At 34.2% G+C, this 16,362-nt stretch overlaps 2 protein-coding genes across 3 annotated transcripts in view; one reads left to right on the forward strand and one right to left on the reverse strand.

Moving 5' to 3' along the window:
- Window positions 1-6,600, forward strand: part of LOC115425842 (sarcoplasmic/endoplasmic reticulum calcium ATPase 2-like) — a 73,659-nt gene extending 67,059 nt beyond the window's left edge. For both annotated transcript variants that reach the window (XR_003936281.1, XM_030143640.1), the window contains exon 21: window positions 5,896-6,600. Coding sequence is in view for 1 of the 2 variants with exons in the window: in XM_030143640.1 (XP_029999500.1) it covers window positions 5,896-5,909 (14 nt within the window). In the remaining variant the exon portion in view is untranslated. The remainder of the gene's footprint in view (window positions 1-5,895) is intronic.
- A 1,640-nt stretch (window positions 6,601-8,240) lies between these two features.
- On the reverse strand, window positions 8,241-13,919 carry anapc7 (anaphase promoting complex subunit 7). The gene is made up of 11 exons (XM_030144118.1): window positions 13,819-13,919; window positions 12,834-13,020; window positions 12,544-12,663; window positions 12,256-12,367; window positions 11,928-12,081; window positions 11,397-11,539; window positions 10,925-11,042; window positions 10,636-10,832; window positions 10,324-10,548; window positions 10,078-10,228; window positions 8,241-9,056 (listed from the first exon to the last, which is right to left on the reverse strand). The coding sequence occupies exons 1-11, from the start codon at window positions 13,917-13,919 to the stop codon at window positions 8,867-8,869; spliced, it is 1,698 nt and encodes a 565-aa protein (XP_029999978.1). The 3' UTR covers window positions 8,241-8,866.
- Window positions 13,920-16,362: the final 2,443 nt, after the last annotated feature.

Here is a 16,362-nt window from a genome sequence, read left to right on the forward strand (position 1 = left end):
GTACACTTCACAGTAACGGTGCATTCATAAACATTAGTTAATAATAATAATGATAATAATGATGAGCATTAATAACTCATGGGTCTAGTGATCATTTACTACTGATCATGTGAACTATGGCATTAATTTATACATTAGTTTCAAAAAATGTATTTTTAATGTAGTTATGAACATTAACTAACAGTTAATACAATTACAAATATTAAGTAAATGTAATAAATGTTAACATTTATTGAGGGTTTATATTAATTAAGTAACGAATGAATATTAACTCTTTGTCTTGAAATTCTTGTCTTGAAAAAGGGAAAAGTGTTTTTATATCATATATGTAAGGTTAATATCAGTCTATTTGTAACTCACCCATTAGTTAACTGTTAGTTAATGTTAGTTGATGTAAATACAGCATAAATGAATGATCACTATTAGTAAATGATGACTAGACACATACGCTACAACTTATTTAATGCGTATTACTGACCTAATTAAGGTTAATTAATGTTGTAAATTTAATGTGGTATTACACAGCTTGAACTGTTTATGTACTAAATTTCCTCTGGAATTTCTTTTTTCTTTTTTCCTTTGTCTTTTTTTATTACATATAGTGATTTTTTTTTTTTTTTTGCCATATCTGATTTTTTTTTTATTAACCCATAAAGTCCCAGCGCTACTTCTGTGTCAGTAACCAAATGAAATTTTCTCCATATCTAAGCTTTCTTAAGAGATTTAACACTGTTTATTATAATATTATCCTCTGTATTTTGCGTTTTATCAGTATAAATCGGGTATTTTTCTATATTTAATTTACTGATTATGTAGATGTTCATAAAAGCTCATATTAAAGTTGAGACTTATATAAAAAAAAAAAAAAACAGAGAAAACTGCAGAAAATGTGACTTTCAGTAAAATATATCAATAACTGAACATAAACCGATCATTTCCATCCACTGTCATTGATCCAACTCCATGGGTTTTACCGGTGAATCAATGTTGTAGAAGATGACTGTTTCCACGGTAACTACAGAGCCTCTGAACGTCCAAATGGGTCATATCTGATGACCATGAAAAGATGACAAACGACATTTTACACCAATTATTTACATGTATTGATAGGATTCGTGGGTCAATAGGTATTAAACAGTTTAGATCAGTTAATGGTTTTGGTGATGGATGTTTGGGTCTTTATGGGTTAAGCAGTTTTCTCCTAATAATGGCAATAAAACAGCAATGCATTACACATTTTTCACAGTACACAGTATGTTTATTTTTAAATCAAAGCCAAGGCGCAGGTTAGTGAGGACATTAACAACAGCTCTGTTCCATTTAGTTTCGTTGTTAGTAAAGAAATGAACACACCCAAGGCCTGAGACGTAACTGAAATGGGACACAGTCATTTATTGTGATACTAACTCCACCAGTGTGTGTTCTGCTTTAATGTGAAAAAAAAAGTATTTGCAGAAAATCAACGTCTATAGCATCGATAAAACAAATATTATATCTGCATAGAAAACACAGCTTTTAACATGGCATAGAACGGAACACTGCCGAAGGAAAATAAAGGGGATTTAAAGCTACAAAAATTCAAATTCCAACATATTTGTACATTTTGAAAATCTTACAGTATATAAATTAAATAAGTCTTTGCACCATATAAATATCTGTATTAATTTTAAGCCAACAGTTCACTGTAGGTGGGTCAGCCTGTCACCAATGAGTGATGAAAATTCAGTTTATTATCTGTACATCATCTGTACATTGCATTTGCATCAGTTCAGCTAAATTAAACGCCCCAAATACTGACTCAAACTAATGCTACAGTTTACTCTAATCATCTTCTAAATACACTGTTTCCCATAAAGTTGGAATAATTTAGGTTTCAGGCACATTCCTCTTTTTATTCCTATTTATACACATCAGTAATCATCTTTAACGCAGTGCAATGATTATATACTTTCCAATTTATCAAGAATAAAACACACAATTGTTTCGTGAGAAGTGGTAATAATATTTTATTCCACCTCTATGGGAAAAGGTAACAACACATAAAAGCAGCAAAAGTGTCATATTTATCTCACTAACGCAGTCAAAACTCAGGGACTTCATGACAAAATCTGACCACAAAAAAGGATTTCCTGCTTTTATTTCAGGCAGTTTTTGATTTTTAACACAAAACGATCACTGAGAGCTTCAGTTTATTTAAAATGTAGCTACCAAAACACCTATATTTGATAATAACAATAAAAAAAACGCAATATTCAGTCATTTATTACAAAATGCAGAACAATTGATTACATATTGTCCGGGCTGTTTATTACCACAACATGTAGAGCACATGGCAAATATTCAGTGTTTTTCAATAATGGGAGTATTATTATACCGTCGTGGAAAATATTATTACCCCACCCCTTGTTTTCTTCAATTTATTGTTCTTTTTATTTTTTAATTGTATCTTTATTTGGAATGGTCATGTAAATTCACCAGCATATTGACACTGGTAGAAAAAAAAGGTCATTCCAGTTTTTTTTTTAGTTCATTTTAATGCCTGGTACAACTAAAGGTACATTTTTTTGGACAAATATAATGATAACAACAAAAATAGCTCATACTAGTTTAATTTCAGAGCTGATATCTATTCATTTCCATGTTTTCTTGATAATAACCAAAATCACTTCAGTTCTTACATCAGTATCTATGGCATTGTACTGACAAAAACAGTGCTTTTAGGCATTCCACGTTTTCTTTTCCGTCTGTTTTAGTCACATGATACACACAGGAGTTAGTACTTGATTGCATAACCATTGTTTTTGATGACTTTTTTTTCCCGCGACTGTATATTATTATATATGTTGCGTTTTGTCAAGTTATTACCCAAAATGATGCTTTTCCATAATGCGTTGTTTCAGGCCTATTGTTAAATGTGTTTACTTGAAGAAAACACTTTGTCTTTCAATTTTTTAAATCACATCTTTCAATTTTCAGTCTTAATTTAGCTTTTTAATTAATTCCAGTAAAATTTCTAATGGATGTAAAATGTGCACATACTGTACTTGAATATGTAAAAAAGAAAAAAAAAAAAAAAAGGCACCAAGAGGCTCGAAGTCATATTAACTGAGCACAACAGCAGAAGAAGAAGAGCGACATGTGGTCATTGGAGGAGTCTGTATATCTGTACATAGCGCACAAACTAGACTCTCTGTATAGATTATTATTTTTTTGTGACTGTCAAATACTTTATATCTCTCCCACTAGTTGACTATAGCCTCTCTGCATGCCTGCTCCAATAATACCAGGCCAGCGAGTGCATTTTTTTGTTTTTTTTTCTTTGTAATGCTAACTGTTGTTTCTCCCAATGCCTTCCACCGTTTACCCGCTGAGTGAGTACACGCTGACCTGCATGAAAAACCAACGCTCTCATCTTTATGTGGCTGTCATCACCCATGAAATGTAGGAAAAACAGCTGAACACATACACTATATGGACAAAAGTATAGGGACATGTTGAATTCAGGTGTTTCTTTTCTAACAGAGGTCTGGGATACAAAACAGTAATGACACAAATGTCATTATATAGTTTTATATTGGGAAAAATATCCTTGAATTGTACAGGTTAGTTTGGTTTGAATTGTTATCTTTGCTTCCAAAATGCCTCAGAGATGATTTTACTTGATTTCTCTCAACATGGATTTTGTTTTTTTGTTGTTGTTTTTTTTATCCATGACTATGATTATAAATGCTCTACCTCTAAATTTCTAAAATATTTTTAGGGAAATAATGATGTTTGTAAACTATATGGACAAAACTACTGGGACACATCATGGCTACAGCTGTACGATGTCCTGTCCATGCTGAATTGAGATATAAATATCAATACTGAAAGTTTAATGGGTGATTATTTTTTTTCATAAATGAGATGTGAAGAAAGTAGATTGTTAGTTGTGGTGGAAAATTAATATGTACAGTCAGTGCATGAAAAATATTTCAGAAGTTTACAGGTAGAACATTTAAAATCATAGTCATGGTTAAAAAAGATAGAATAAAATTAGTGTTGCAAGACATGTAGTAAAACCATCTCTGAGGCATTGTGGAAGCAAAGATAACAGTTTAAACCAAACTAACCAATGCAAATATAAAACTATATTATGACATTTGTCATTATTGTTTTCTATCCCAGACCCCTGTTAGAAAAAAAATACCTGAATTCAACGTGTCCCAATACTTTTGTCTATATGGTGTGTGTCTGGTTAGAAGGTTTTAAGATGATGCTTTTCAGGAGTTGGAGTTTGTTTGTTCAGTGATGCCTTTTACTGTCACAAAGTGCCAGAAACACTGAGTTAAAATTATATCTAAAACTGGCAGATTGTCATTAATTGTGGTTATTTTAGATCTACACTGGCAGTATGATATTTAAATGCCCTGTACTATCACATTAGCATCTTGGCAATGTTTTGTTTTCGGGTTTTTTTGTAATTTCTTATTTATACATAGCTTTTTTATTATGTTTGTCTTGTCTCATCTGCTTCCCCATAGCATGGCCTTAATATACAGCTCTGGGGGAAAAAAATTAAGAGACCATTATGAAAAACCAGACTGAAAACCTGTGAACGTGATCATAAATTATCTAAGAAACTGCTTGCATTTCTGCAAAAGCAGCCAAAAGTAATGTAGAACACTGAACATTGACAAAACTCATGAAAGTAATGAGTGAAAATCAAGATTATTAATCAGTTGATTAGTTAAAAACTTAAATTAATCTACAAATATTCTGATTCCACCATAGATCACTGAGTTTTCTATTTTACACTGTTTATAATAAGGAAGATGTTCTGTTTTCTGCACCAGGATCTGTTTTAATCAGTTCCTGCGGTGATTCAAATTCATATTTTGTGGTTTCTTTTCTCCTCTATGAAAGTATCTAGTTGTGTACGTTCGCAGTGACATTTGAGCCGCTGATCGTCATTTTTCACCATTTTCTGATATTTTATAAATCAAAAACAACTTTTGAATAATTGAGAAATAATCATTACTTGCAGCCCTAACTAAGTTAAAATGAGTTTTGTGCTGTTTAGAAATTAAAAAAAAAAAAAAGACTTGTTTTTCTTCGTTATTTAACAAATTCTGAAAACACTGCCTTTTTGTTAATTCGGCCAACTGTCATCTTCAGCAAATAAATGCTCTAAATTTTCCCAAAAGTTATTTAAACTGCCATTTTATGATATTACAGGGCTTACAGTGTGTTCTTGAACAGATGAATGACCCATTTTAGAGATGTACATTTGATAAATCCCTCTGTTTTACGCTTGTGTTATTGAAAACACATAAACAAACCTATTTTTTTGGTGACTTGTAAATTAATTGTCCTCTATATTTAACCGTTCTAAAGTGATTTATCACTATTTATTATAATATTGTCCTCTGCACTGTGCATTTTTTAGTGAAAATCAGGTATTTTCATAAATTAATTTACTAATCATGTAGATGAGTTCAGAGTAAATTCAAAGATATTATATCATAACAAGGAAAACTGAAGAAAAAGTGACTTTTTTAGCAAAACATATCATTAACTGAATACAAAAACTAACGTCTTCAACACATCTGATGCTGCTGAGAGACTGCATTTTACCTGAATTATTTCAATGTACTCAATAATTATTAAACTTTTTAGATCATTAGATGTGGCTGTTTAGGTCTTCTAGGGACCAAATAATGCATTTAAGGTAATAAGCTGTTTATTGGCACAACTCTTAAAAAGTACAGACATGAGAACTCCACCAGAGTAGTAAAACCGTTGGTCTTTTGATTATTTCCAGAGCTGTATTTGATGAGCTGAAATGATTTGCTGCTCAGTTGGTTTTTGTATCCATTGATTTCTTCCTCTCTCTCTCTCTCTCTCTCTTTGCAGTGAAGGCCAAGTAAGCTGCCTCTCCTCTAAATTCCTTGCCGAATCTTTGGTTTTGTTTTGTGTTGTGCATGTGTGTTTCGGGCAGCACATCTTACAAGAGCTGCATGTCAGTTTAAATACAGTGAAGACAGGGCTCATCATCATCATCATCCTCATGTCACTTTTCTGAAACGGCCATGAATAAACGTCTGATGAAAACTAGCCAGTTCCATCTCAGCAGTCCTTCTATTGTCCTGCATGAAGAGCCTTAGATAAGAACCAGATCTCATGCCATGTTTTTAGACAAAGATCTTAGTACCGTGTACAGTAAATGTACATTATTCCATGGTGCATGTCCGCTGAATCAGCCATCTGTTTTACCAGACTTGTGTCATAGACGATGTATAGTATTGGTACATAGATTAGACATTCGTCAGATAGTACAAATGTTAAATAAGCTCAAAAACACGGTTCATCTTTCCTAAGGAAATACTTTTATGGGATATTTAAAAACCAAACAGACTTTTGTTGTTTTTTTCTTCTTTGCACTGAGATGTGCGACATGTTTGGAGCAGATTTTGCCATATCTGGGAATGCAGCGGTGTTAGCATACGAGCAGCAGGCTGTCCCTCCTTTGGCATTTTGTGCCAAACTGCTGTACTGTATTTTCAGAGATGATTGTACAATGTATCACATGAATAAAAACTGTCAAACATGAAGAGTTTCTGAACAGTCTGTCCAGTGTCTTTAATGCAGAGTTCTGAGGCTGATGTTTGGAATTTAATTTGTGTTATTTTCAGGCCTGAAAAGAAAGAGGAAAAAGTGCAAGAAATACAAGAAATACTGGTATTTCTTCTTCTCTATCCTTAAATGATGGTTTGCATTTTTTTCCTGGTTTGTCATAAGATTCAAGTCAAAATCAGAATACTTTATTAATCCTAGGTGGAAATTATATAATTAAGTATAATAAAAAAAGTAGCAAGAAAGTAATTATCAATACAACAGAAAAAAAAAGAACAGGGAAAAAAAAAATATATATATACATATACATATATATATTTATATATATATATATATATATATATATATATATATATATATGTATATATGTGTGTGTGTGTGTGTGTGTGTATACAGTATATGGTAAACAAACAAATATGTGTATATCTATATGTGTGTGTGTTTTAACACTCTATTAAGACACAAAATTAGAACACCATTTGTACAATATGTACTAGACAATATATTATCAATTTGATAATTAGAGAAATGCATATAAGTGTGCAAAAATATAGTTGTGTAATTCTAATAATGTGCTTAGAAGGTGGAGTTAAACAGTCTGATGACCAGATAAGATCAATCAGATAAGATCAAGTTCCACTGATCTGCTAAAACATGGGCTATAATATGGCCTATGATTCACCTCAGTCTGCCCCACAATGAAAACAAAATGCAAAACAAACAAAAAGCTCCCAAAAAGGCAGTTTTATGTGAAAGAACCTGGAGATGAATGACCCCAGTGACTGAGTTCAACATCAGAAGACAGAAGTAGTTCTGTTGATTTTTTTTTTGGAGAGAACAAATAGTATATTGTAAAGTAGTAGTAGTAGTAGTAGTAGTAGTAGTAGTAGTAGTAGTAGTAGTAGTCTCTGATGTCCTCCACATTCATGTAGTTTAATGTACTTCAGAAGTGTTTCATGTTTAAGTTCAGTCTGGGAATAATCTCTCCTCACCAAAGCCTCTATTTCACTCACATGCTGTAAGTTCATTATTACACTAATAGTCGTCTAAAATTGTTGGTTATTTTTAATACAGCTGAACTGTTACCAGCCTTTAATCTCAGGTGCTTATATATATATATATATATATATATATATATATATTTAGCTTTTCTTATTTACTGTGTCTTACATTTACTTTCATTAGGTCACTTTCAGTTCAACTCTTAGCATTTAAAATATAACATAGTATTAACTTGGTATTAGTATTAACACAATAACACTAATAATACTACACTAATAATACATGTGTTATTAGTATTAACACATTTATTTGGGTAATCTATTCACTTGTACTCAATGCCAAATAAACCTGAAAAATGTGAATGGTGAATTTTGACATGAAAAATGACTGAATGTACTTTAAAAATGTCCAAATGTAATGACACTGGACAACAGAGTGTAATGATTTTTATTATACATTTAAAAAATATGTACAAAATATTATTAACATTTGTCTTGAAATGTAACACTTTCTACATTAAGTATGGGGTTCTTTTGAAAAACACAAGGCAGCATAACAACAAAACATGACAAAAATGTGATCAAATTAGTATTTTTAACTAACAGAAGTACGGTACATTTTCATTTTTTCACAGAATCCTGTCAGATACAAACATGGCAAATTAAGGTTTCTGAGTCTTGGATGCAGTAACACCTCATTTCTTCTGCAGCAACGACTGAGTCAGAATGTAAATTATTCTCCTGTCTGTTCTGTGACTTGTAAAACAACACCAGCCATTTTAGACTTAACGATAAAGCATTCAGGAAGTCTTTCTTTATACATATATATCGATTCTTACTTTGCAGTCTTTTCATGTTAAATAGTTCATTTTTCTGATAATGCCAAACTGTTGAAGATAAAACCACGAACAAATGAAGGTGTAAAAAGATGGCTGTGGATTTCAGCTGTGGAGAATGAGCTGACAAACCTCAAGTATCTCTTCAGTGAAGTAGCTGAAGAAGATTGTCAGGATGATGATGATGATGATGATGGAGGGGGGAGTAAAACACTGGGCTGAAAATGGCTGGAGTTTTTCCATCAAGCTGCTTTTCCATAAAAGCACTGTTAGTCCAGGAGCTGAACTGCAAACCCGGCATCAGTTCATCCAGAGACACAAACATCAGAGCTGTGTTTGTGATCAGTCTCGTATCCCGTCCCTGGAGTCTGAAGGCTGCAGAGTGTCAGCTGATGGTGACGTAAAGGTCGGAGGTCATTGCATCCCAAACCACTGTTCCTGATCGGCCCACTGAGCCGCTTCGCTGTCGCTGCCCTCCAGGTCCCCGTCCTCCCCGCTGCCCTCCATGTCGTCTCCGTCCAGCTCCACCGTGGCGTCTGTGGGACTCTCCTCCTTCTCCATCTTCTGCATCCCCTCCAGTGACTTCTGGTCGTTAGGATCCAGACTTAAAGAGCAAACAGACGGAATGAGAATATCTCAACAGAAAACACTTCATTTAGAGCTTTGACTAGTTTCAACAAACAACATTTCTGCCAAAACTTTAGGCCTTAATATGTCCTTGACATAATTTGACTGATCTGATTAGACAATGACATTGACATTACTTGAAATTGCATTATTTTAAGTCTCTTTTAAATGTGATAAAACCAACAGGGAAGGAATAACCACTAATACAAAATGTGCAGCCCAGTTTCAATTTATCAGTAAACCCAGGCACTACCGCCACTCAAAGTAAAAAGTTAAAGATTTTATTTAACAATAACATTTAATAGTATAAATGCAACTATGACAAGATGTGGCTTTAAAACAGTGTATTTAGTGCTTGGCTGAGTGTAACAAATTTAAAGCCTCAAATGGGAAATAAAAAAAATAAATTAAAATGCCACTGTAAAAAGCCACCTGCTGTGTATTTACATCTAGAGAAGTCAATCGGTAACTTTCTGTATTTATTACCCTGCCCCCCCAAAGGGGAGGCAAGGGGTATTGTTTTTGGTTTGGTTTGTTTCTTTGTTTGTTAACACTCTAGCAGCAAAACTACTGGTTGAATTCATACCAAACTGGGTTTATAGATTGCCAGTGACCCAGAATAGATGTCACTACATTTTGGGAAAAGTAGGTCAAACTTCAAATTTTTTAAATCTTTTTTTTCTGCCATTTACTTATAATTGGCAACATTTCACATGTCTAAAAAAACATCAATTTTGTTTCAATTGACTTCAAACTTGGCACATATATAGTAGTAATTGATATGCTGACATCAGCACACACATAGACAAGATGACATCAGCTGGATTGATGCCAAAATAAGCTACAATACATGTAATGGGTGGGATTTGTTGTGCCTGGCAGCACTTGTTTAATTTTTTTTTTTACCACCATGACATGAAATCGGCTTAAATTTCACTTATAAACCCTGGTAAATCACTCTATGGAAATACAACTGAATATCAGATGCAGGTGTTCACCTTAGTGCGATACTGTACTGATCCATGGCTTCTTGATAATCATTAACTGCCACCAGAAAATCTCCCAGCATTCTGTGCAGGACACAGTCACTCTGATTGGCCAGGGCATTTCGGAGGAGAACAATGCCCTCTTCATATTTCTGCTCCCGGCCTTTTACAAAAGACAGAACAGTTTCATTTTACCCTTACATTCAGCAACAGCCTTTTTCTGATGATGGATTAGTAAGTATGCATGTTGACACCTACTGAGGAGTTCGGCCTTTTTGACCACGGCCTTGGTGTAGTCGGGTCTCTGGGCGAGCGCTTTGTCCAGCAGCGTTTTGGCTTTCTCCTGAGTCACAGGGTCTTCAAGGCACACTGTAGCCAGAATGGTCAGGGTCTGAGCGTTGGCCCCCAGAGTTTTATAGATGTTATTGGCCATTCCCATCGCCTCTCGAATCCCATTGGATGCCAGGTAACAGTCGATCAGACCTAAAGAGCAAATGTTATTAACTCAGCGCCAGAAAAAAAGAAATGTCCAACATCTGATGGTGAAAAGAAGAGGTTTAAGAGTCAAACCTTCATAGCAGTCAAGTCGACAGGGAGCTAAACGCATGGCCTCTCTGAAGTGGATGATGGCTTCCTGAACTCGGCCCATGTTTCTCAGCGCTGCCCCCTTCAGGAGCAGCGCCTGCACACTGTTACTGTTCAGCTGGATGGCCTTTGCCCCGAGGTAAAGAGCTCTGGAGTAACGCTTACTGTAAAAGCTGTGACAACTGCACAAACAAACACAAAAGAATGCAAGAACATTACACTTTGTCCAATAAGATATATGTCTATTTTACCTAAACAGCTGCTGTCCACTCACCCAGAGATGACCCAAGGTTCAGCATGCTGGTCTGAGATATTAAACAATCGCCCACCCAGGACTTCAACATCCTCCAAATGTCCCTCACGTGCCATCAGGTAACCATACACGTCCATCCCTACAAACACACTCCACATTAGTTATATTTCACTTCAGTAGTCATTGCATGCTTTTTCAATCAATTTTTCTATTCCATTTTAAATAAAAGACAAGAATGTATATGACTGAACATACACATAAGAAAAGGAAACACACTACTATATTTTAATGTTCATCCTATTCTTTCTACTCTTCGTACTTGCTCTTTCAAATGAGCCGTTATAACTTTCAATTAACTGTAACAAATTTCATGGTGTTTCTAACTTCTATTCTGTGTAGTACCTTAACTGTGACTACATTTGTTAAAATAAAACTCTTCTGCATAGTTTCCTATCATACCTATCCTTACCACATGGCTCATTGTGTAGCTCACCTTTGATGAGGTACGGGTCCAGCATCTGGGCTTGTTCAAATTTGAGGATGGCATTCTTAGTATCACCGGCCCTGAAGTAAACGTCTGCCAGACTAACCAGCAGGTCCACATTATCCCGCAACAGAGACTTCTTCTCCAAAGAGCTGAGACACAAAGAGACACACATCAAATAAACAACAGTGGAATATTTCTATTAGTCACTTTGTATTTGGGTTCAGCCAAATAGTTATTGATTGTACGTTTACTTATGGAAGGGGAATTACATGTGTGCATATTTTTTTGAGGGCTTTTCTTTCTTTCCAACTTATTTTAAAAAGAAACTTTTAACAAATCGTTAAATTAAAATGTTCCCATTTCTATCATAATAAATTTTAACCAAATAAATCTTCTGTTTATAATCCCTTTAACTGATAATAATTAGAATAACTGATCCCTACAGTGAGCCCTTGAAACAAGGATATTTTCTGGAACAACTACAATACCATAAAAATCTCATGTTATTATAACACCCATTATTAATGTTCTGTGTACCAGATGGTGTTGATGGCTCTTTGATTGTCTCCTGCATGTATGAAAGCATAAGCCTTGATCCAAACAGACAGCCAGTCCAGGTTGGGGATACTCTGAATCACATCCATGGTCATAGATGCAACTTCAGCTCCTTTGATGGACAGAGAGAGAAGGCCTGGAAAGAAAAAAAGACAAAACAAAACACACACACAGAAATAGTCAATAAAAAAGTCCAAGCAACAATTCCAGCTTTTACAAACATCCTCCCTGCTGCCCACCATGGTCAATATCTGTATTCACACTACAGTCTGTATATGTAATGAAAACTCAGAAAGATGTCTTTTCATACCGATGATGGCATCCAGAGCAAGGGGACACTGTCTGAGGACCTCTTTGTAGCTTGTCACTGCAGAACGTTCCTGACCAGCTTTCCTGTACAAGTTTGCTAGCATCATGTTGATCTGAGACAACAAATAGCAAGAAAATACAGTTCACCTCTTCACAAGTAGATGTAAAGTATAGGACAAAATTATTGCAGAGGGTGCATTGTGCCTCTATAATGCACTTCTTTGTATATGACGTGCTTTAAAATGAAAAAAAGAAATAAGAATAAGTATTACAATAACAAAATAACTACCTTTGGAGTCCTCTGTCTGGATGGAATCCCATCAAGCACTGCAACAGCATCTTTGTCCAGTTTCAGGATTGTGTAACATTCAGCTATTTTGTACTTTATCTCAATTTCAGAGGGCAAACTCTGAAAAACAGTGTAAAGCCATCATGTCACCGATGTAACTCTGAATGAAAGACTGTTTTTTTTGTGGTCATCTATCTACAAAAATGCAATAGATTCTTCAAGAAATCTGCCAGCTTTCATTATAATCAAAAAACTGAGGGAAAAAAGAAAATCAGTTGTTGCTGATGTACCTGTGCTTGTATGTTAGACGCGGCTCCACCAGTAGAAGTACGAACTTTAGATGTTTTGCTGAGCACCTTCTTCTGCTGCAGTGCCATACTGTATTTGCAGGCTGCATTACGGTACTCTTTGTCATGAAAGATGGCATCGGCATGGTAAACCAGCAGCTGGTACTTCTGGGCCGGTGACAACAGCTCCCTTGAACAGATATAGATAAGACATATACATAGATCCAAAATATAGATACAGATAAGATACTTCTTTTAAAGTTGGCACAATTAGACTAATAGTGATTTCTGAGAATACCTTTTTATTGCACAAAATCTTTCATCTGAAAACTTGTACTTGCAGAAGCAAATATCTTGAATGTGTCAACTGCCCATGGCAGGATGTATATATTATTATGTAATGTATCTAAACACGTTATATTGTTGTTTCACTAAATCTCAAAAGCACTTACTGTACTTTTTTCAATATTATTATACTATTTCTTCCACCGTTCTTTAACATCCCATAGCAATAGAACACTAAGAATAAAAGTATCCAGTCTGATCGTTACTGCATACCGTTTCAACCTGCATCAAAACAAACATAACTATACGTTGATAGTGCCACTGTTGAAGTGCCACTTAATATGTTCAATCGATGGTACTTAAACTGAGAGCTGTCAAAGAAATAGCACGTCAGTAATAGCCATTTAAGCTTCACTCGTAGAAGACAACAGATGTAGGACAAACTACATACGACTATTTTCTGGAACGAAGCATTTGTTGTGTTTCGTACAAATGTAATACTTTAACTATTATCTATGTGCACATCTGAATTTGAGTGTTGCCTAAAAGACGGGTTTTATCAATTTATAAGCCTTCACTATTTAACAGTTAGAACTTTCTATGTGTATCTTTGTACCACCACTGACAACAGCTAAAAACGTAACCATTGGTATATGAGCGGACCCTCCAGGAAATAGTCAGACCCCAATGTGATGTTACTTACGGGTTGTTATTACTCATTGTCAGCAACAAACTGCTCAATATCCGAACATTAGAGTGAAGGCCGGCAGCAGCCATATCCCGTACATGATCTAGCACATTCATTTTCGGTTGAGTTGAGGCTTTGCTTAAGGTTAGCGCCTGAAGTTCAAAGTTTGTAAACAGCTAATACGAGCTAGCTTCTAACGTATTAAATATGGCGCCGAACCAGCTTCCTTCCGCATAGTGCTGCCTTTAGGGACTCTTCATAAACTTGTACTTTTAATCAGTACCCAGAATAATTCAGATTAATCACTACTTCAGATGATAAGTCTCATTTTTATTGGATGTTTTTTTTTTGTTTTTTTTTGTACATTTTATGAACACCGTGTAAAGAGAATTGCCTGGAAATAAGTGTTTTTTTTTAAACAAGCAAGTCTTAACATCTTGCCCTTTCAAGGTGTTGTGATAAATTTTGGATATTCTTGAACGCATCTTCTGCTTTGCTGCAGTATTTATTACTAAAATAATGTCATAATACTTCAGTTTTGTCTATCACAACACCACCAGCCAGGAAATCAGTCTGATGTACTATATGCACCATTGATATTGAAAATACTTTTAGTTTAGGTGTCCAACTTTAGCACCGCACAACATTTTGATTCTTTATATTGAGACAGTGTAGTGCATTTTGATAAAGGCGGAATACATGAGTTGAAGCAGATTATATATTCTTTTGTCAGTACATGAAAATGTGAACTACATGTGTTTTCATCCATTAATGTTAAAAGTATCTTAGGAGTGATGAGAGTAGTGGTCTTCTCTGTTGTAATGTAATAATTAAAGTGACTATTTCTGTTACTTCCTCGTAAGAATGTGAACTATTACATTGACCACTTTGTGTTTTTCATAAAACACAAATGATTTTTTTATAACATCAGATTTTTAAGCAACATAGCTGAAAATTCCTAAAACACATTTAAACCAGTGATCAGTCAGTCATATTAAAGACCTTTTATGACTGTAAAAGGGGAAGAAAAAAAAAAAAAAAAAAAAAAAAAAAAATATATATATATATATATATATATATATACACACACACACACACACACACACACACACACAAATATCTGCTATATATCTCCTTAGTGTTTAAAATATTCGCTTTCAGCTTTTCACTAAAAAATTCAGACATGATGAGAATATTTACTCTAAGATGCTTTATGGGAATAATTTATACACCTGTGGCACAAAATGATCAACATTTTATTCAGTATTTTAATACATTTTTTGTTGTTTGCAAAGTTTTGCAATGTTAGAATTCTGGCTGCCATTCTAATTAATGTAACAAAAGTATTAGGACCCTCTATCTTTGTACTGGGACCAGACCATCTGTTTATATACCAGTTTAAATCAGTGGAAATTTTGGCATTGCTTGTGTTGAATATCCAGGCTGTTCCAAAGTTTCACTCCACATACAGATACACAAAAATGTTTACGAGTGGTTCAAAATTTTGGTAATGAAAAGTCTCCAAAACCTCTCAGATTATGAGTACTCTCCCGAATTGTGAAGGTTTTTTTTGTATATTGCTTGGTAGTAATTTGTTGAATGCTTTGAATAAGATTATTGATGTATAATATTTTACAAGGTCATGGATTTTTGATAGTTTTGACTGAATAAACAGATGATGGGTGTGTTCTAGAAATCCAACCTTGTGTATGATCTGTACTGCCCGTTTCTGTAATATGACGAATGGATTAATGGTGCATTGGTAACTGTTTCCCCACACTTCAATACAATATGTGAAGTATGGGAGTACCAAGGAGCAGTATAAAGTATGGAGTGCATTTTCATTAAGGTATGGTTTCCACTTTGTTTATAATTGAAAGGCTTTTGGAGATTTTTGTTTTTATGTGTCTTACATGGGCTTTCCATGATAATTTACTGTCTATTAGAGCTCCTAAAAATTTAAAATTTCAATCAATTAGTGATAAAACATACTTGTATAGTCCTCTGTAATAGGTAACACTTTGAAAGAGGCAATTTTGCATCAACATTGAACTACTTTTACTTGAGATAGTATAAAATACTTCTGTGGATGCATTTTAAGTTAAACTCTTGACATTCTGTTATGGGACTATGGAGCTATATTTCTATTATATCTGTCATAGTTGAATATAACTGCATTGACACCATCCCAGTAATGTAAGACCGTGTGGAGAACCACAATGGCAAAATTCCATCAGGAAAAACTAGGATATGTATAGGATATAGGAAAAGGTAACACGAACACGTATATATATATATATATATATATATATATATATATATATATATATATATATATATATATATATATATATATATATATATATACACACACACACATATATACACACACACACACACACACACACACACACACACACACATATATATATATATATATATATATATATATATATATATATATATATATATATATATATATATATGTTTTTGTTTTTTTTTTTGCTTTACACACGGTCATTTGCAGACGCGCATGCGTAAAACTAAAGCCACGGCTGA

Source organism: Sphaeramia orbicularis, chromosome 9, assembly GCF_902148855.1.
Source record: "Sphaeramia orbicularis chromosome 9, fSphaOr1.1, whole genome shotgun sequence".
Lineage (NCBI taxonomy): Eukaryota > Metazoa > Chordata > Actinopteri > Kurtiformes > Apogonidae > Sphaeramia > Sphaeramia orbicularis.